This window comes from Dromiciops gliroides, chromosome 1 (genome assembly GCF_019393635.1).
Source record: "Dromiciops gliroides isolate mDroGli1 chromosome 1, mDroGli1.pri, whole genome shotgun sequence".
Taxonomy (NCBI): domain Eukaryota; kingdom Metazoa; phylum Chordata; class Mammalia; order Microbiotheria; family Microbiotheriidae; genus Dromiciops; species Dromiciops gliroides.
Genome location: NC_057861.1, coordinates 58,899,453 through 58,921,086, shown reverse-complemented (window position 1 = coordinate 58,921,086; position 21,634 = coordinate 58,899,453). Strand labels below are relative to the sequence as shown.

At 38.9% G+C, this 21,634-nt stretch overlaps 1 protein-coding gene across 1 annotated transcript in view; it reads right to left on the bottom strand.

Annotated features, from left to right (window-relative positions):
• Positions 1-21,634, bottom strand: part of CALR3 (calreticulin 3) — a 37,765-nt gene that overhangs the window by 10,287 nt on the left and 5,844 nt on the right. Inside the window, exons 3-7 of the mRNA XM_043977157.1 lie at positions 19,437-19,640; positions 17,319-17,413; positions 6,702-6,911; positions 2,112-2,219; positions 1,549-1,692 (exon numbers count right to left, since the gene is read on the bottom strand). Of these exons, the coding sequence (XP_043833092.1) occupies positions 1,549-1,692; positions 2,112-2,219; positions 6,702-6,911; positions 17,319-17,413; positions 19,437-19,640 (761 nt within the window). The remainder of the gene's footprint in view (positions 1-1,548; positions 1,693-2,111; positions 2,220-6,701; positions 6,912-17,318; positions 17,414-19,436; positions 19,641-21,634) is intronic.

Genomic DNA, 21,634 nt, shown 5'->3' with positions numbered 1-21,634 from the left:
TATGCATTATATGTAAGATACATGTACACACTTATATGTATACCACACAAGCTCACTTTTTAGAAAAGTATATTCTTTTTACTGATACATTTAGTTTTTATAGCATTTGTTCTGAGTATCTCAAGTCCTTTTAATCAGTGAACCATACCTTATAACAAAGATTAAAAAAAAAAAAAGAAAAAGAAAGCAATTGAGTAAGAAAAAAAAAGCAGTTCAGTAAAACTAACTAACATCTTGACTGCATCTGACAGTATATGCAACATTCTACAACCCCTAGTCTCCCACCTAGGCAATGAAGTAAGGAGTTGTATTTTTTTAACTTTTCTTTGGGGCTAAGCATGGTCACTATAATTACAGAATTTGGTTCATGGAAGCTCACTTAAAACAGGAGGTACTTAATGATGTGTGCATTGTTTAGATTTAGATTCAGAGGGGGCAGCTAGGTGGTGCACTAGATAGAGCACCAGCCCTGGATTCAGGAGGACCTGAGTTCAAATCCAGCCTCAGACACTTGATACTTACTAGATGTGTGACCCTAGGCAAGTCACTTAACCCTCATTGCCCTGAAAACTAAACCAAAAAAGAAGCAGCAGCAGCAGCAGCAGCAGCAGCAGCAAAGATTTAGAACTATTTAGATTATGTGAAAGTTGTTGTTCAGTCGTTCAGCTGTATCCAACTCTTCAGGACCCCATGGACCATAGTATGGCAGGATCTTATCTCCTCCACTACATCCCAAAGTCTGTGTGTCAAGTGTTTGTTGGTTCCATGACACTATCTATCCATCTACAGGGAATATATTCTTTCTCCTTTGAGATAATACCTTGGCTAAAATGACTTACAAATAACATCTAAAAGCAAATTTAATTATATGTGGGAAATGTTTTACTTTATCTTTTCTATAAAAATATAAATGATAGTCCACTGAGTGCTAATGCTGACATAGCCCTTCAGGGCCAGGACAATAGGACAATAAGGTCCTTTGTGTGATTTAAGGATCAAACTCTCTTGGAAGGAATTCAAGAGAGACTTCCTTTACTGAATGATTTTCAACAATCAGGGGTGTTACAATGACATTATAGTGTACACAGGATGAAAAGGACTCTAATACCAAAACACACAGAACTTCATCTTTGAGAAGTTGAATTCATCTATGTAATATTCAGTTAATTTAGCTAAAGACAATAAAAGTTGAAGCCTCCTCAAGGTAATAAGAATAGTTATTTCAACTTACACTGTGACGCCTTATTAGGGCTTCTTAAATATATACTATCAGCATTATTCTCCAATGCTGTGATGACATTATTTTTCCCTGAGGCAATGGGGGTTAAGTGACTTGCCTAGGGTCACACAAATAGTGTCAAGTGTCTGAGGCTGGATTTGAACTCAGGTCCTCCTGAATCCAGGGCCAGTGCTCTAACCACTGCACCACCTAGCTGCCCCTGTGATGACTTTAATAAACCTACCAAATAAACTTGACCTGATGTTCAATTCAGGAGGGGAGAATTAAACTTCTTAGTTTCTATTTAGAGTGAATTAAACTCAAATGACCTGCCAAAGTTCCAGTCCAATAACACCAATATTCTCATATTCTGAGAGTTCAAAATCTTGTAAGTATCCTGGGTTTTCAATCTTCTGATGAAGCCAAACATCTTTATAATCTGAATTATCCATGGTCTCTGATTTCAATCCATCCTGCAATAAACCACAAAAAAGTAGTCAAACTATGACTTAGAGCTGGAGGGTACTTTAGAAATCATTTCATCCAACCCGTTATTTTACAGATAAGGAAACATGCTCACGGGGTTGACTTGTTCAAGGTCACACAGGGATTACAGTTTTTAAAAATCTAGAATTAAACCCTATGTCTTCTGATTCAAAATCTAATGTTCTTCTTACTACATCAAGATGTTCTTGCCAACCCACTCATGGTTAAAACTCCACAATGGTACAGTGTTGTTCTTTTTTTTTTGCCCAGGGTCACATAACTAGTAAGTGTCAAGTGTCTGAGGTTGGCTTTGAATTCAGGTCCTCCTCAATCCAGGACCCATGCTTTATCCACTGTGCCACCTAGCTGCCCATACAATGTCATTCTTGAAGAACATGATACCTACTTTATATTTAGGTTTCTGGATCACTGATGGCTGCCATTCTCCATCCAACTCACTATTCCAGTCACTAGGCTTGTTAGCACTGGCATCCAGAAAGTGTTTATCCCAGTCCTGTGAAAGGGAAACATTGGTATACATTTATATTCTACTAGGGATTCTCATGGAGTCTCCACAGTTTAAGGGAGTAAAGTCATGATTCCATTCCTATTAGTTTGACCTTAGTGCTCCATTAACCCAATTATCCTAATAGTTCTCCCTGTTCCCAATCTACCTCCCGTGAGAAAATAATTATTAATAATGAATTTTGGGGGGACCCACAGATCGCTTTTTTCCTTCCCATTTTCAGAAAGGTCAGTTCTTGGGAGGAAGTTATAATCTTGTTCAGGGCTAGCCCTAGGTGTACAATAGGAATGGAGATACTCTTTTGTCTAGTTCAGTGAACTGATTATACCACACCTAGATAATGAACTTTGCCTTGAGCAACTTAGTGGGTAGTCTTGGATACTTCCCCCTAATGTCATCTGTATAGATCATTTTAATATGGACCTCGCTCAAGTCATGTCAACCAATGGAATTGAATGATGCTAACCAATTAGCTTTGATCAATGTATCCACTATCAAAAGAGGATAAAAGCTGAGACCACTGAGGGATGCCAATCTTGGTGTTCTTGACTTCCTGGACCCACTGTTGCTCGGTGCAGGCTCTTAGGACAGGGAAGGTTGGTAGGCCATGTAATTCTCTGAGAGACAACATGGTGCTGGGGCTTTTCTGCTTGTATTAACTGCCCATGGTCAGTTCTTTACGGGTATGTTAACTAATAATAAATACTGCCAAAATGGGTGTAATAGCCATTGTTATACAAATAGCCATTAATATATAATTAATAGCAAATAATTTTAGAAAAGCACAGCCTAGCCACAATAATTTAAAAAACACACTTCCTTTCCAGCTGCTAAAACAATCTTCCTACGGCACAGGTCTAACCATTTCTCTGCTCTGAATACAAAATAACTGCTTGGAGGATAAATTACAACTCCTTGAGCTGGTGTTCAAGGCTCTCCATGGTCTGGTTCCAACCTACTTTTCCAACATTACTATACATTATTCTCCTTTACACGTTCTGTCCTAGTCAAACTGGACCGAGAGCTGTTCCTTGTCTTCAACTTTTCATCTTTTGCTTCTGTGCATTCAAGAGGCTACCCCCACCCCCACCCCTACCCCCCATGCTTGGAAGGCATCCCCTCCCTTCTCATCCTCACCTCTTAGAATCTATTGTCTTTTGTTGGGGGGGGGGATGAGGGTTAAGTGACTTGCCCAGGGTCACACAGCTAGTAAGTGTCAATTGTCTGACAATGGATTTGAACTCAGGTCCTCCTGAATCCAAGGCCAGTGCTTTATCCTCTGCGCCACCTAGCTGCCCTGTCTATTGTCTTTCAAGGCTAGCTTCAGATGCCTCCTCCTTTGTGGACAGCTCTCAACTTCAGGGCTGTTAGTGTTCTCTCCTGCCTCAAATTATTTACCTGTGTACCTGTTATATCTGGTCAACATAGGATAAGTTCCTTGAAGGCAGGGTCTGTTTCATTTCTGACTTTGTATCTCCAGCACCTAACATAGTGCCTTGTCCACAGTAAGCATTTAGATAAATGCTTGTTGAATCATTTGCTCACCTAAGCACTTTGGAGTCCCTTATCTGCTAAGAAGTCCTAGTCAGATACATGGTATGCATGTCTGTGTCTTTTTCTCTAACCATATTAGCAAATACTTTAAAGTATTTAATGAACAATCTAGCAAGCATCAAGCATTTATTGAGTGATTGAGAACCTACCCTTGAATGCCAGACACTGTACTTGGTGTTGGGATCATAAAGACAAAAATGAAGTGATCCCTGTTTACATGTTGTATGTATGTAGTATGTGTCTATGTATGTCTATGTATATCTGTGTCTATGCATATCTATATGTATAGTGTAAGGGAAAGAGATTTGGTTTCATCCCTCCCCCAAGCTTAGTTGATGTAGTCATAGATGATAAGATAGACGATATTCGAAAGATGTCAACGCCCTGTTATTCCAGTAGGACATAAGAACACCTCATGCTGATTAAATTAGAAGCAATGCAATTGGCTGGCCTGAAACATTAGTCCCCCCCACCCCCAGCCCAGAATGCTTTAAGTAATTAAGCCTGCCAATGGTTCAAGGGAACGAAAATTAGGAGCAGTGTAGAGAGCCCCCTGTGCCATAAAAAGGGAGTGGGGATTTCCCTCAGAATTAAGAATATGGAATATATACGTACACACACATACAAACACACATATACATATATTAGACACACTAGCTAAGCTAAATATATAAACTATATCTATCTATATCTATAAATATTAACTTGTGAAAAGAACATGGCTTCTGATGCCTTTTTGTACTCTGATACTTCACTGTGTCATAGAAGTGACTTATGTAATTGGTTTTCTCTCCTCTCTTGAATCTATCTTTCATATAGTTGCCAAATTGATATTCTTGAAGCATGAGTCTGACCGTGTCACTTCCTTGCTTAAGATTCTGTGGATTTCTACAGGCCATGGGATAAAATACAATTCCTTAGCCTCGTATTTATAGTCTTGTACAATGTGGCTCCAACCTGTCTTTCTAGACTGATTTCACATGACTCCTGTTCATCCATTATACTTGCCAGGCAACTAGCCTGTCTGCCATTGCCCCTGTATGCAACATCACAACTTTTCAGCCCATGACTTTGTTCAAGCTATGCACTGCACATGGAATGCTCTCCCTCTTTATCTTTACCTCTTGGGAATCTTAGCCCCTCTTTAAGACACAGCTCAGGTGCCCTGTCCTACATGAAGCCTTTCCTGATCCCCACCCCACCCCCTCACTATAATTATTCTGGATTCACTCTTTGTATATTTTGTATTTATTTATATATGTTCCTTTTGGGTCCTCACAATAGAATGTAAGCTCCCTGAAGGAAGGGAAACAGTTTCATTTTTGTTTTGTATCTCCAGGGGCCTAGCACAATGCTTGAAGTAATGTTTGTTGAATTGCTTTGAGGTAATGAAGGCTGAAGGAAGCCAAGTTAGAACAACCCCCTATACATAATGACTACGATGATATAAAAAACAATCATGAGAATAAGGATGGACAGGATGCTTTTGTTGTTTTGTTAAAGTTATTATATTACATTTTATATATTACATGAAGTGCATATATGTATATATGTGTGTGCACATATATATGTGCGCGTGTGTGCTTGCGCGCGCCCACACACACACACACACACACACATTACCTGATAGCAGCAACCAACTTTTAATCCATTTCCAGGCTCTTGTACAGGCTCCCTACCTCTTGGAATCTCTGATTGTGTTCAAGGTTCAACTCAAGTGCCACTTTTCATACCAAGCCTTCCTTTCCTACTTCTCCCAGGTTACAATTGTTCTCCCTGCCCTCACTGTGAAATTTTAATTTACTTTTGTATATGTTTTTGATGTATTTATCTGTAAATGTATCTCTCTCCTCTCTTCCCCTTCTCCAGTAAACTCCTTTGGGGGTAGGAACGGTTTTGTTTTTGTCTCCATATTCCTAGCACCTGGCACACAGAAGGGATTTAATAAATGCTTATGGAATTGAATACCTTGGGTTCTCAAATGACAACAGAATACAAATTCTGGCAGAGTCTATTAAATCTATAAAACCTTCCTGTGATGACTATTATTTGAAGACCAGTAAGAAGATGATTATTATCAGAAAGTTGGCCACCGTGTAATGAATTTTTTTTGCCTCTGGTAACTCAGGTCAGCATCCCAAAAAAAATTTAAAAATAAAAAGGATTCAGCAATCTTGTAATGTTTCTTTCTCTCTTTCCCGCGGCCCCTGCCCCTCTCCCTGGCAGTCCAAATCAGCTTTCCTGTTCAGAAAAGCTATCACTGACTGGCTCATATTATATAACTTTTTGTTTAGCTTGATTCTTGATTAGTACATAATATACTCCAATATTTCTAAAAAGTCCATAATTTCATTAATGTGGGTACTTCTATCAAATCAGATTGCAATGCCTCCATATGTTAGTAGGTAGTTAATAAATTGTCATGGACAAAAAAAAATCCAGTGTGTGGTAGCTAGCATTCATACTTCGGTAACTTCCACCTCTTCAACCTTGGAGAGATTGGTTCTCATATCTGAGTTCAGGCCTGTACTCAAAGCCTTTCCAGCTCAGCAGAACTCATCAGAGTATTTCACTCCACTAGCAAAGCCTTTAAAAACTTGGGATCACTATGATTTCATGATAAGACACTGAAGGAAGACTTTAGTAGAAGCAGAACCAGTACAGCTCAAAAATACTTCACATTCAAGTTAAAACAAAACAATAAATTCCCTTATGTGTCAGAGATGCAAAAAATGTATACCATATTTACAATAGTAAAAAAAAAAAACCCACAACAACCAGCATTTAAACAAGTGCTGTACACCTTTGAAAAGAGAATTGGGCATTTTCAATTGAGTACTGATGTGTTAACCCGCTACTGGCAAACTATATTTTACATTTTCATAAATTCTACAACCGTTCAGAGAAAAATAAAACCTGAGATGGAACATCACTGGGCTTATTGTCCTGTGGCAATTTATCCCAATTCTTAGGCATCTTCAATGCAGATTTTTCCATTTTTCTAAGTCCTCCTAAATTCCAGTCCTCTTCTATATTGCCTGATTCAATTATATCAGCATCAATTTTCACTTCATAAGTTAGATCTGGTCTTAATGTCAGAGTGTATAAGTGTGTAAAGCCATCAACCTGAAAATTTGAGAGAGAGAGAGAGAGAGAGAGAGAGAGAGAGAGAGAGAGAGAGAGAGAGAAAGACAATGAAACACTTATTCAGATTTCTCTTCCTGTCAAAATACGTACTTAAAAATTCCTTCATCTGGTAACAATTATAAGATTAATTTGGGGGCAGCTAGGTGGCGCAGTGGATAGAGCACTGGCCCTGAAGTTGGGAGGACCTGAGTTTAAATTACACCTCATTTACTAGCTGTATGACCTTGGGCAAGTCACTTAACCCCAATTGCCTTAAACATCTGGGGCCATCACCAGTCGTCTTGGCATATAGCTTGCCTATGTAGATAGGTTTCCTCTAAATAGTAAACTCCCATTCAATTCATTTATTATTTTTATTTATATAGCTCTATAATGTAATAGTTGGAAGAGACATTATAAATCATTTAAAATGTGGGGGGGTAGTGAAAAATTTGGCAACTGTAAAAGGTTATGTATACCTATTTTATATACCTATATACCCAGGGTTGTATAAAAATTTCTTGGTCAAAAAGGTTTTAAGAAGCTCTGATTTGGGGGGCAGCTAGGTGGCACAGTGGATAAAGCACTGGTCTTAGCTTCAGGAGGACCTGAGTTCAAATCTGGCCTGAGATACTTGACACTTACTAGCTGTGTGACCCTGGGCAAGTCACTTAACCTTCATTGACCGACAAAAAACCAAAACAAAACAAAAACAAAAACACCGTGATTTAGACCCTTTCTTTTTATAAATAAGGAATCTGAGGCCCAGAAGGATGATATAACTTGCCAAAGGTCATAGATTTAATTAGAGGCAGAGACAGAACAAGACCCTAAACAGTATGGCTCAAAAATCTGTAGAGTTTTTTTGTTTGTTTGTTTTGTTTTGTTTTTTGTAGGGCAATGAGAATTAAGTGACTCGCCCAGGGCCACACAGCTAGTAAATGTCAAGTGTCAAGTGTTGAGGCCGGATTTGAACTCAAGTCCTCCTGAATCCAGGGCTGGTGCTTAATCTACTGCACCACCTTAGTTTGACACTCAGGCTGAGCTATTTTTTTTCTTTTTTTTCCCCTTTCTTTTTTTTCACAGGCCAATGAGAGTTAAGTGACTTGCCCAGGGTCACACAGCTAGTAAGTGTCAAGTGTTTGAGGCTGGATTTGAACTCAGGTCCTCCTGAATCCAAGGCTGGTGCTTTATCCATTGTGCCACCTACCTGTCCCCTGTGGGGTTTGGGCGGGTTTTGTTTTTTGTTTTTTTGTTTTTTACTACACCTCACCATATAGATAAAAATAAATAGTTGGGTTTTTTTTCCAGTTCATTTTGTTCAGGTCATTGTTGAAAAAGACTAGAGAAGTACTCACTAACAACTTCATAACAAGTTCAAAGTCATATAGTAGGGGCAGCTAGGTGGTGCAGTGGATAGAGCACCAGCCCTGGATTCAGGAGGACATGAGTTCAAATCTGACCTCAGACACTTGACACTTACTAGCTGTGTGACCCTGGGCAAGTCACTTAACCCCAATTGCCTTACCAAAAAAAAAAAAAAAAGTCATATAGTAATACTTCAGTTATCATGACCTAGGACTTCGGTAACTGCCATCTTCCACAATACAACTCAGTCCAGAGGTTAAAAAAAATGATCCTGGGGGCAGCTAGATGGCACAGTGGATGGAGCACCGGCCCTGGATTCAGGAGGACCTGAGTTCAGATCCGGCCTCAGACACTTGACACTTACTAGCTGTGTGACCCTGGGCAAATCACTTAACCCCAATTGCCTTACCAAAAAAAAAAAAAATTATCCTGGTCAAGGAAAACAGTAACAGCTTCTGTGTAACTGAGAAGTAAGAATCCCAAAGTAATCAACTATAAGTGGCCGATCTGCTGGCTAGAGTAAAGGGGGTGTGTGTGACTATAAAAGCCAAGCTCTTCTATAGAAAAAAAAAAAGAGAGGCACAGGAGAAATGACAAGGAAAGCAGATAAGAGATAAGAAAATAAGCAAGAACAAAGAGACTATCAAGCCCAATAAACAGCAGTGGCAGTTAGAAGTGGCACCAGGAGTAGCAAGCAGAAGCCAGGGCAGAAGAGAAGCCTAGCACTTGGAACATTGCCATAACTTTAGGTGACAAATTTGTTTACCTCTCACTAACCTATACAGGGATCACAATGTCATGCAAAGGACACACTAGGCGCAGGATATGTGTATGTAAGGGACAAGGGAGATGACATTTAGTAAAAGGTAAGCCAAGTCCCACTGACTCCAATATCTTCAAAGGATATATGGTCAGGTTCAAGTATCACGATGATGAATGCACAGTACAGCATAATTCAGAAGCCTAATGGTACAATATCATAAATTGGACAAGTTGCCTGTAAATAGAAGAGTAGTATAAAAGTCATCCCATAATAGAGAATTAATATTTTCTATAGTGAAAAAAAAATAGAAGATATCTCCACTGACCTAATGAAAAGTTAAAAGGCAAAAAGTTTTTATGAGCAAATGTTATGTACATTTCTTAATAAAATGGTTTTGGTGTTTCAAAGTGAGAAATCGCACTTGAAGGCTATGGTGCACAAACACCAAACCATGCAAGTATAGAATTCTGTGGGCTTCTTTAGTAGCATATTCATCTTTGAGTGTAACCTCCTAAACAGACTTACAATATTGATAACACTTGTCTCTTCTGCACTTTGCAGAATTCAATTCTATCAGGGTCTTTTGGGGAGGTGGGGAGCAGGGCAATGAGGATTAAGTGACTTGCCCAGGGTCACACAGCTAGTAAGTGTCAAGTGTCAGGTCTCCTGAATCCAGGGCCAGTGCTTTTCCCACTGCACCATCTAGCTGCCCCCTCTACCAGGGTCTTGAAAATCAACTACCATAGGTTTTAAGCAGAAGGAAGACAAGTGGACCATTTTCATGTATATCAATGGTACAGACTCACAAACTATCAGCAATTGGAAAACATTATCCTGAAGCTTTCAAAAGGTTCTGGAGTCAGGTAGACCCAAGTTCAATTCTGGCTTTAGACACTTAAGAGCTATGTGATCCTGGGCAAGTAATATAAGCCTCAATTTCCTCATCTGTGAAATGGGGATTATAATAGCACCTATCTCCCAGGGCTATTATGAGATCAAATGAAATAATATTTGCAAAATGCTTTGCAAATCTCAATATATAAACATTAGCTATATTTATCAGATATTTATAGAATACAAGCATAGATGAAAAATACTTTAAAAAATTGGTTCTATCATCTTTTTTAGCCTTCAGTTCAATAAAGAGGCAACATGGTCTAGTGTAAGAAGCCTAGTCAAGTCAGGAGGGATATGGACTCATAACCAGCTTTTGACACTTAGCTGTGTGGCCTTGAAATCACAGTTTCACTGAACTTCAGTTTCCTCAATAGTAAAGTGAGAATAATAATACTAATATGATATGCTAATCATAGTACTGTTGTGAAGATCAAAGGAGAATTGTTACAAGAATATTTTGCCAACCTTAAAGCACCATATAAATGTTAGTTTGTAGTAGCGTTTGCTTACCTGAAGACATAAAATATCTATTGCTAGAAAATCTTAGCTCTCAACCTGAGAAAGCAGAGTTAGTTGTTATTTTTACCAGCCTTTTATCACAGTTCCAGAAGTATCATCATCTTCTATGGTCCAATCACCCAAGACTGAGCCCCCTTTCCTATGGACTCTATATATGCTGGTGGGAGAATGTGTCAGACTTTGGAGTATGGGGGTATGTTTGATACCGACTATACCACTGAGAGCTAATTGATATCAACAGATAATTATGGGAGGAGGAAACCTATGGGATCTTCTGAGCTATTGCATAAAGACAACCCACAATCCCTCAGCTTTAATATGCCTTGTTCGAGAGGTCCTTCCTGGTCCCTCCCACTACTAGTGCCTACCTTTGGAGATTACCTCCCTTTTACAATGTTTATAACTTGTCTATATAGAGTTGGTTGCACATTGGCTCCCCCATTAGAATGTTAGTTCCTTCAGGATAGGGCTTTGTTTTTGCCTTTCTTTGCATCCCCAGATCTTAGCACAGTGCCTGGTATGTAATAAGCACTTAATCAATAAACTTGTTGACTGTCAGACTTAGCTCTCCCTCAAGTCAGATTCAAGTCCATTACCAGGCTACATCTATTCTACTTAGAATGTCTCTAACATCTGCTGCCATCTGTATATTCACACTGGTACCAGCCTTGTTTAGTCCCCATCATCACTACAGCACATTTAGACCATCAGAACCCTACAAGGGGTCCCTGAACTAAGAGAAAATCAAGGCTAAATATTCATAATTGGAGACAAATCATCTGATACTATAAACCCAGATCTTGTAAAATATTCTCAGTCCACAATCCTAGAGGTTTTTGTTTTTAAAGCCATCGAGGAGGTATTAGTTAGAAAGCAGCTATCCACATTACACTTTTGATACCTTTTTAAAAATTTTTTTCTTAATAGTATTTTATTCCCCCCCAATTACATGTAAAGATAGTTTTCAACATCTATTTTTGTAAGATTTTGAGTTCCAAATTTTCCTCCCTCCTTTACCTCTCCCCTCCCCAAGATAGCAAGGATTCTGATATAGGTTATACAGTACAATCATGTTAAACATATTTCCATACTAGTCATATTGTGAAAGAAAAACCAGAAGGGGAAAATGCTGAGAAAGAAAAAACAAAAAGTGAAAATAGTATGCCTCAATCTGCATTCAGACTCCATAGTTCTTTCTCTGTATATGGATAGCATTTTCCATCATGAGTCCCTTGGAATTGTCTTGGATCACTGTATTGCTGAGAAGAGCTAAGTCTACCACTGCTGATCATCACACAATGTTGGTGCTACTGTGTATAATGTTCTCCTGGTTCTGCTCACTTCACTCAGCATCAGCGACATCATATATTTTTTCCCTTGGTGCTTACAGGCAGGTACCTGTCTTTGCCACTGTCCAAGAGAGGTGAAGCTTCTTCTCTGCCTAAACAGTTCTCAGCAGCAACAGCTATGCTATGACATTAGACTGAACTCTTGCTCTGTCTGGGTGCCTACAGGTCCAATAGGCTGATCTTGCAGCGCTAGATAAATAGGTCAGTGTTAGACTGGAAGGAGATCTTTCTAGTATAGGCCCTTGTTTTGTTTGACTTTTTAAATCAATTACTTGGATGATGTAGATGGCACACAAAAGACTATAGCATTAGGAAACAAAAACATCTCAACTGTTTGAATACTGGGCCAAATGTCGCAACAAGATGAAATTTAGTATGGATAAAGACAGGGTACTACTGCACTTTGTTTTTGTTTTTGTTTTTTTTAAGTGAGGCAATTGGGGTTAAGTGACTTGCCCAGGGTCACACAGCTAGTGTTAGGTGTCTCATGCCGGATTTGAACTCAGGTACTCCTGACTCCAGGGCCGGTGCTCTATCCACTGCTCCACCTAGCTGCCCCACTACTGCACTTTGTGAAAAATGAACTACACGTGAAAAAGGTCTATGTTTTGACTAAAAGCTCAATATGCATAAAGAGTGGTGTTGAACTTGTCCTGGATGATAATTAGATCTTTGGTAATATTGACAGAAGTATCTTGTCCAGAAAAGGGAAATGACAGTACAACTATGTGCTAGTCAGACTAAGTCTGAAGCATTCACATCATGGCACCCCTTTTAGGGGGGACAAGCTCTGGAACATGTTCAGAGGAGGTTGACAAAAATGGTGAGGAGACCAAAATTATGTCTAATGAGGGAGTGCCTGAAGAAATCAAAGATGTTTAGCTTGGGGAAAACTTATTGGGGAACACACTGCTAAAACCCTTACATTACTGAAGGGCTGTAATATAGAAGAAAAATCAGATTTGTTATATCCAGCTTCTGAAGGCAGAACCAGGACCAACTGATGACAGGGAGGCAGGTTTTACCACAACTGTAAGAACTTCCCACAATTAAAACTCTTTCTCTAAAATTTTTTTAATGGATTACCTTATAAAGTGTCTTCAATACAGGGGGCAGTTAGGTAGCGCAGAGGATAGAGCACTGACTCTGAAGTCAGAAGAACCTGAGTTCAAATTCAGCCTCAGATACTTGACACTTACTGGTTGTGCCTCAAACATCTGGGGCCATTTCCTGTGCTCCTGATGTATATCTTCCTTTTTTTTTGGGGGGGGGGGTGAGGGAATTGGAGTTAAGTGACTTGCCCAGGGTCACACAGCCAGTAAGTGTCAAGTGTCTGAGGTTGGATTTGAACTCAGGTTCTCCTGAATCCAGGGCTGGTGCTCTATCCACTGCGCCACCTAGCTGCCCCTTCTTTTTTTTTTCTTAAAAAAAATGTGTTTCCTTTGTAATCCTATGTATTTTATTTTATTCATTTCAAAATAGCATTCTGAGAAGGGGTCTTTAGGCTTCTGCCCAAAGATTCCAAGACACATAAGAGATGAAGAACTCCCTTATTCTAGATTGAGATTTCCTGAAAGGCCGGTACCTGATACGCTGCTCATTTTTCTTTTTCTTTCTTTCTTTCTTTCTTTTTTAATGCTTCAATCTGTATTCAGACATCATCAGTTATTTCTCTGGAGATGGATTGCATTTTTCATAAGACCTTCAGAGTTGTCTTGGACCATTTTATGGCTGGAAATAGCTAAGTCATTCACAACTGATCATCTTACAATATTGCTTTTACTTTGTATACAGTACATTTCACTTTGCATCAGCTCATGTAAGTTTTTCTAGGTTTTTCTGAGAGCATCCTGCTCATCATTTCTTATAGCACAATAGTGTTCCATCATAATCTCATCCCACAATTTGTTCAGCCATTCCCCAATTGATGGGCATCTCCTCAATTTCGAATTCAACTTGGTTTTTATCTCTTTTTGGATACTGACCTAATAGTGGTATTAGTAGGTATGCATGGTTTTATAGCCCTTTGGCTATAGTCTCCTGATGTATATATCATGCCACTGGACCCATATGGCTCTTGAGAAGAGAGCGAGTCTGGTGACTTTGCACAACCTTCCCTTACTTAAATTCAGTTCACTGCAAGTTATGATATCACCTCCCAATGTCATGGTCCTCTTCAAGAAGGACAGACAACAACCGAAGGACCTTATTCAGTGGCAGCTTGGGGGGGCCGGGAACGGGGGTTGGGCGGGATCTGGTTGGGGGATTCGGCTCCCAGGTGCTAAGGGAAAGGTTTTTAGCCCGAGATAACTCTGCATTTTGAGAAAAGGGGGTTAATCTTGTCAATAGATGGATTAGCTCACCTTGACTTGAAGTACAACGTGCTGAATAACTCTATCCACTAATGTTTTCATTCAGTCTGACCGCCTCAGTGAAGTAGATTGAATGAGATACAAAAAGGCTAAATTTCAGCTCTTTGACTATGGGTAGGTACACAATTGTAAGGCTATCTTATCTCTTGGCGCTAAGTAAGGCCCAAGGGAAGCAAGTAATTTTCCTTTGCTTTGTCAAAAATGTTACCTCTGAAGTTGAGCTGTGGTTCTAACTTGTGCAATCCTGACAAATGTATGGATTTGTTCATGGAGATTAATAACAATTCATATTACAAGTATTGTGCTTCCCCATTTTGCAGATGAAGAAACTGACAGGGCAGCTAACCCTCCAATCCAGACCTTGATTCCTGATAAACTGACTTGGTCCTTATCCTTTAAGGCGGTTGTGGCTGAAAAGCAGTCTAGAAAGCGGTTAAACTGTCATCTGGGCCACCTGGGAGAAGAGCAGAGCACTGCAGCCACTTCACTTGGCCTTGATTGTCCTCTTTGAAAGTTAGATTGTAGGTCTTCAGGATCCCTTAATTTAAATTCAGGTTCCTAAAACCGTGAAAGTAACTTCTTTTTTTTTCTAGTATTGAACATTGTATAATCTCTGGCAAATAGTGTCTATAATGAACGTGTGAAGGAAGCCCTCTCCCCATGATTTGGAGTTTGGGGAGACCTGGGTTTGAGTCCCACTAGCCCAGCCACTAGCAAGCTAGCTTGACGATGGGCAAGTTATTTGCCCAAAACTAGGGCCAAGATTGTAAAATGGACATACTGATTACAAAATCCAATTCTCTTTCTGGGCGGGAAGGCTTTGGAAATGAAAACTGCTAAAGAAATGTAAATTACCATGTTCAACTTCCTGTTGCCCTGTAGTCTGAGGCATTCTTTGTGCTCTACCCCCACACACTTGTATTTTGTATATATTATCTCTTTGTGTATATATATATTTATATTTTTTTTCCTTTCCCCATGTAAAATAGAAGCTCTTTGAGAAGCAGGAATTGATTGGCCTTTTGTCTTGGTATCTTCACATAGTAGGTTTACTTATTAATAAATGCTTGTTGGATTGAAAAAAAGGGGGGGGGCACCTAGGTGGCGCAGTAGATAGAGCACCAGCCCTAGAGTCAGGAGTACCTAAGTTCAATTCTGGTCTCAGACACTTAACACTTACTAGCTGTGTGACCCTAGGCAAGTCACTTAAGCCCAATTGCCTCACCAAAAAAAAAAAAAAAAAGGACAGACAACAACAACAACAACAATCTTTAACACTAGAGATATTCAAAGAAATAATAAGTATTCAATGATGAACATTTGTTAGGAAGAAGACCAAGGGTAGAGCCTTGTCAGACACCCCCGGTTAGAGTGTGAGATATGGCTGATGATCCAGTAAAAGAGACAGAGGAGTGATCAGAGAGGTAGGAAAACTAGAAGGGAGCACTCCACCTTTTAAAAAGGTGCAAATAATGAAAAAGCAAGCAGACATCAGGGACTTTAAGAAAGCAAGTTCTAGGCCACCATTATATTTTATATTATATTTTTATCTACAGTACAATAATTGATGTTTATAATGTCCTTTGGGAAGCTAGGTGGCACAGTGGATAGAGAACTGGGCTTGAAATTAGGAAGACTCATCTTCATGAGTTCAAATCTGACTTCAGACACTTGGTAGCTGTGTGACCCTGAGTACTTCACCCTGTTTGCCCCAGTTTCCTCATCTGTAAAATGAGCTGGGGTGGGTAGGTGGCCCAGTGGATAAAGCACTGGCCCTGGATTCAGGAGTACCTGAGTTCAAATCCGGCCTCAGACACTTAACACTTACTAGCTATGTGACCCTGGGCAAGTCACTTAACCCCAATTGCCTCACTAAAAAAAAAAAAAAAAGAGCTGAAATAGGAAATGACAAACCAGTATCTTTGCCAAGAAAACCCCAAATGGGGTCATGAAGAATTGGACGTGACTAAACAATATTCATTATATTCTATTTAAGGAAACAATGAGGTATGATCAGAATGATTTTTATGGCTAAAATAAAAAGGTAATTTGGCACTAAAAAAGTTAAACAAAAAGTTAAATCATGGAGCACATCATTCTTTTAGAATGTTATGTCATTATTATACTAATGTATTTCTTACTGTAGAAAGTATAGCATAGTCTGAAGCTTCACCTAAGGATGAAATAGGCACCTGTCTAGTAAGAAAAAAATAGTAAGAGGAAAAACACTAATCTATTTTTTGGGAGGGGGTGGGGGTGGGGCAATGAGGATTAAATGACTTGCCCAGGTTCACACAGCTAGTAAGTAACAAGTGTCTGAGGCTGAATTTGAACTCAGGCCCTCCTTGAATCCAGACTGTGCTTTATCCACTGCGCCACCTAGCTGCAAAACACTAATCTTTAGTTAATTCAAAGAATTGATTTATTACTTTACATATGCTTATAATTATGGTAAATGCTAATGATAAGCTGGAAATGCCAGTGAATAAATCTCCATTTTCTTCCAAAAACAAGAAGCAGCATCGTATAGTGACAAAAAGAAATCAGAGGGATTGGTTTTTTTTTTTAGTTTTTCTTTTTCTTTCATAGCTGCTAAGTAACAGAGGCAGGATTTGAACCAAAGTTTCTCCTAACTCCAAGGGAAATAAACACCCCTTACACTACAGGATGCTGTTTTTCTCCATGGGGCTTGGGTTCAAATGTTGCTTTTGCCACTTACTACCATGTATGCTTCTGAGTAAGTAATTTCACCTTACTGGGCCTTGGTTAAGAGGGATGAGCTAGATGATTTCTAAGGTTCCTTCCAGTTCTTTTTTTTGTTTTTTGTTTTTTGTTTTGTTTTTGCGGGGCAATGGGGGTTAAGTGACTTGCCCAGAGTCACACAGCTAGTAAGTGTCAAGTGTCTAAGGCCGGATTTGAACTCAGGAACTCCTGAATCCAGGGCCGGTGCTTTATCCACTGCACCACCTAGCTGCCCCCTGCGCCACCTAGTTGCCCCGGTTCCTTCCAGTTCTAATGCTGGGACACATCACTTGCAAAGTACCATGTTTTAAAAGTTACATTATCTTTTAGAAATGTTATAAGACAACTGTTAACAAAGAAACATTTTTCAAGATTACTTTTGCATGAGAACATTTACCTTACACCTGATTGGTTTCTTGTTTGAATGATACTGATTCTTGTAAAATAAAATAACGTGAACTTTCTTGATATCAAATCCACAAATATCAGGTCCTACAAAAAAAATTATCTACTCTCAACTTCCTTAGATATTTTATCATTATTAAACACATCAAGCATTTCTCCTAAATAAAGGAGGTGAAGGGAAGTTTACATACTAAGCAATAATCATTCAAGTTATAGAGCTATAAATGTATTGTAATACTCCATGTAAATGAATACCACCCAAGGAACAAAAAGTAAGCTGCCATATAAACTTGACTCATAGAAACTTTTTTCAAACACTCAAAATCCATTTAAATATTATGTTACATATAGTTGTCTATATTTGCCTTGGGAAAAAAATGGACAGAATGATCTAGTTTCCAGGACACCAGTGAATTATGTGCAGCAAATTAGGAGAGGTAGGAGTAAGGGGAAAAGAGCTTCTGGAGGCAGGTATACCATTAGCAATAAGAAGTGATAGCTGATACCCAAAGAGTGAAGGGGATCTCAGAAAAATTCTAAAAATCAGATGCAAGAACTCAAAAAAACTATAGCAGTCTGGGACTATCTGATACACAGACAGATAAATAGTCCACATTTCAATAGCTCAGTGAAAATACTATTATATTTGGGCAGTAACTGATGATCATTATGATCCTAAGTCATCAAGAAAAAGGTGTTCTACTTAGTTGATTCTATTTGAGAAGGAGAATACATAATACATTTTGGAAAGATTTCCATATAGAATATAAAAAATGTTTAAATTGGCCCTTAAAAGAACAAGTTTTATTCCTTCCAAAAAGTAGGTTTCACTCTTGTATTAAATTTCCAACAAATTCTACTAAAATGTCTGATAGTTTCAGTTATACATTTATAAAAACATTTAAAATGTTTTATTATAGTGATATCATTAGGAGAACTTGAGGCATCATCTATGGGCCCTGAGAAGTAATACATAGTGAATATTTTCATTCATTGTAGATAATTCTACTAAATAGTTTACATAAGACACTTTTATACTCCTGTATCATTTGGTCCACATTACACCTTTGTAAGGTAGGAAGGACAGATATTATTATTTCCAATTATCAAATGATGAAATGAAGTCTCAGAAAGGTTAAGTGAGGGAGCCAGGATTTGAATTTATATCTTCTGACTCAAGCTTGTTCTTTCCATTACACCATGCTGCCTATCTTATTTCAATTCTCCCCTATTTTAAAGAATAAGTTCAGGGGCAGCTAGATGGCAAAGTGGATAAAGCACTGGTCCTGGATTCAGGAGGACCTGAGTTCAAATCTGACCTCAGACACTTGACACTAGCTGTGTGACCCTGGGCAAGTCACTTAACCCTCATTGCCCTGGAAAAAAAAAGTTCAGCACCCAAGAATTGTATTAGAGAAAACAAATGTAAACATAAGCATTCGTGGCACCTTTCCCTCTGCCATGAATTTGTATTTATAAACATTTCAAAATAAAGGGGGGAAATGTCAAAAATGTTGGGCTTTTAATCAGGAAACCTGAGTTCAAATATAGACCCTGCCATTTATGAGCTGGCTGACCATGGGTAGGTCATTTAGCTTCTTGGAACCTGTTTCTTCATCTGTAACATGGACATGACAACACTTGAGATACCTACTCACAGAGTTCTTGTGAGAGTGACATAGAAACATGTTACTAATAATTAAGAATTATTATTATAATCATGGTAATTCTATAGGACAATTTTTAAAATTTCTTTTTTGGGGGGGCGGGGCTCGCAATGAGGGTTAAGTGACTTGCCCAGGGTCACAAGTGTCTACGAATTTGAACTCAGGTCCTCTTGAGTCCAGGGCTGGTGCGTTATCCACTGTGCCACCTAGCTGCTCCCTCTATATGACAATTTAAAAAATATTTTAATCTAGAGAAGGGTACTATCATTATTCCAGAAGGAGATGTTATGATAAACTGTGGCTAAGATTTCTGAAAGATGACTCTAGGATGTTGTTTTTAGAACAGCTCTTGAAAAGTTGAACTTATAACTACACATCATTGCTTCTACATTGTCACTAGACAACTATTTTGATATTTTTTTAAACTGCATTAATAAACTCACCAAACATTATGTAATACTGTGACTTCCCATTTAAGTTCTTCTGATCCAAATCTGAAGGAAAGATCTTAATATAACCCCCACCACAATCCATCTTCTGTTCATGTTTTACTGTATACTGAATAACCAGAGTCTTTCCTTTATTGCTAAATGGTTTAAATCGTGAAGAGATAGCATAAAATTTTGCATTTTCAGTGGTTTGCAGACCTTTAAGCAAAAATATTGGTGTAAGTTTATGTATTTCAACTGCAGAAGCAATATATTATCAGTGATGTATGCCAATAAAATATAAAAAATAAAGTTACCTTCCCCAGACTTTATAAGAAAGCATATTTAAAATGTATTAAATGACTAGAATACATTAGATACCTTATATCCATAAACACCACTAATAGGCAGACTTACTTCCCACAGGGAATGGATTTTATATTCATGGATGTTTACACAGTAAATTTTATCTAATGTCTGTAAATGCTATAAAAGCAGTTAAGTAAACAGAACTTTTATCTGAGTAACTGGGAGGATATTAGTGATATCAATAGAAACAGAGGTTTGGAAGAGGAGCCTTGTCTCACTGAGAAAAGAAAACAAAACCCTTGTTATAAACATGTATAATGAATCAAAACAAATTCCTACTTTATCGAGGTGCAATCCCCCCCCCAAAAAAACCCCACCAAAAAACCTCTCTCATGCCTCACTCTATTACCTGCCATCATGAGTAATCAGGAATCATGAATGAAGAATTTGTTATTTATTATGTGAAAGTGTTGTGCTAAGTGCTGGAGATATAAATGGAAAAGTAAGACATCCCCTGCTCTCCACTTTTTAATTGAGGAGACAATATATGGAAAATTTGACCTGCAAGTCAGAAAGAAAGGTCCCATAGTCCTGAAGGTGCAGCCACAAAGCACCTGGCAATACCTCTTGTTTAGTGTCTTTTGTACCACGAAGATTCTATCAGTTTCTGATGCTGAACCACTTGACAGTGCCAAGGACTTTGGTGACAAGACCGTTCTTTTCTGGGCCTTTATTAATTGTGGTTGGAACATTTGTAGGAATAGTATATCCGTAAGGGTTGCTTCCCTGGATGATGGCTGAGGGCACTAGGCTGGAAGCCTTGCTATTCCCAAGACTCTTAGGCTCAAGGTCCTGGGTTGTCTCCATCGGGAGATGGGGATGATGGTGGTCAAGGTGGTGGTGGAGATTTGACTTGCCTAGCACATACTCCCTCCTGTCTCTCTCCCTCAGGGATAGGATTAAACTAGGCTGACACTCTTCTGAGTGTCAGTGGGATGGAATGACTGGCCCCTTCCTCACTGGTGTTGCATGGTTGGTCATTGTGTTGAAAAGAGTTCCTGTCTTTAAAAATTGTTTTTATAACTGTTGTTATTGTAGAAATTGTTCTGTTTCTGCTCACTTAATCAGTTGATAAAAGTCTTCCCAGGTTTCTCTAACTGTCCCCTTTTATCATTTCTCACAGCACAATAGTATTCAGCTATTCCCCAATGGTTGAGAACCCCCTCAATTTCTAATTCTTTGCTACAACCAAAAGAGCTGCAATAAATATTTTTGTCTATTTTTTACCTTTTCCTCTTATCTCTTTGAGGCAGGGACCTAGTAGGGATATCTTGGACTCAAAGGGTGTGCGCTTTGGGGGCATAGTTCCAAATTGCTTCCCAGAATGGCTGGACCACTTCACAGTTCCATCAAAGGTGTATTAATGTACTTGTTTTCCCACACTTAGAGGGGCAGATTTATTGGGGTTTTATTGATTTTGAACTCATTTAGTGATGAGTTCATTTTTAGATATTTTGAATTTGAGGAGCTGGTGAAAGATAGGGATGATATAAAGCAGGTGGGTAGTTGGAGATGTAAGATCATTGTTTTGGTGAGATTAAGTTTGGAGATCTGTATACTAGTTTATCACTGAATCTATGGAAGCTGATGAGCTCACTAAGGATGAGAATAGAAAGAGGAAAAGGAGGTCTAAGAGAGCCTTAGAAAAGCAGCCAGGTTTAGGTTGTGGGAGGTGGACAATGAACCAAGCAATGAAGAAGACTGAGAAGGAATAATCAGAGTAACAGGACCAGAGCTGGGAAAAAAGAATGTGACAAAGGGGCAGCTAGGTGGCACAGTAGATAAAGAACTGGCCCTGTATTTAGGAGGACCTGAGTTCAAATCCAGCCTCAGACACTTAACAC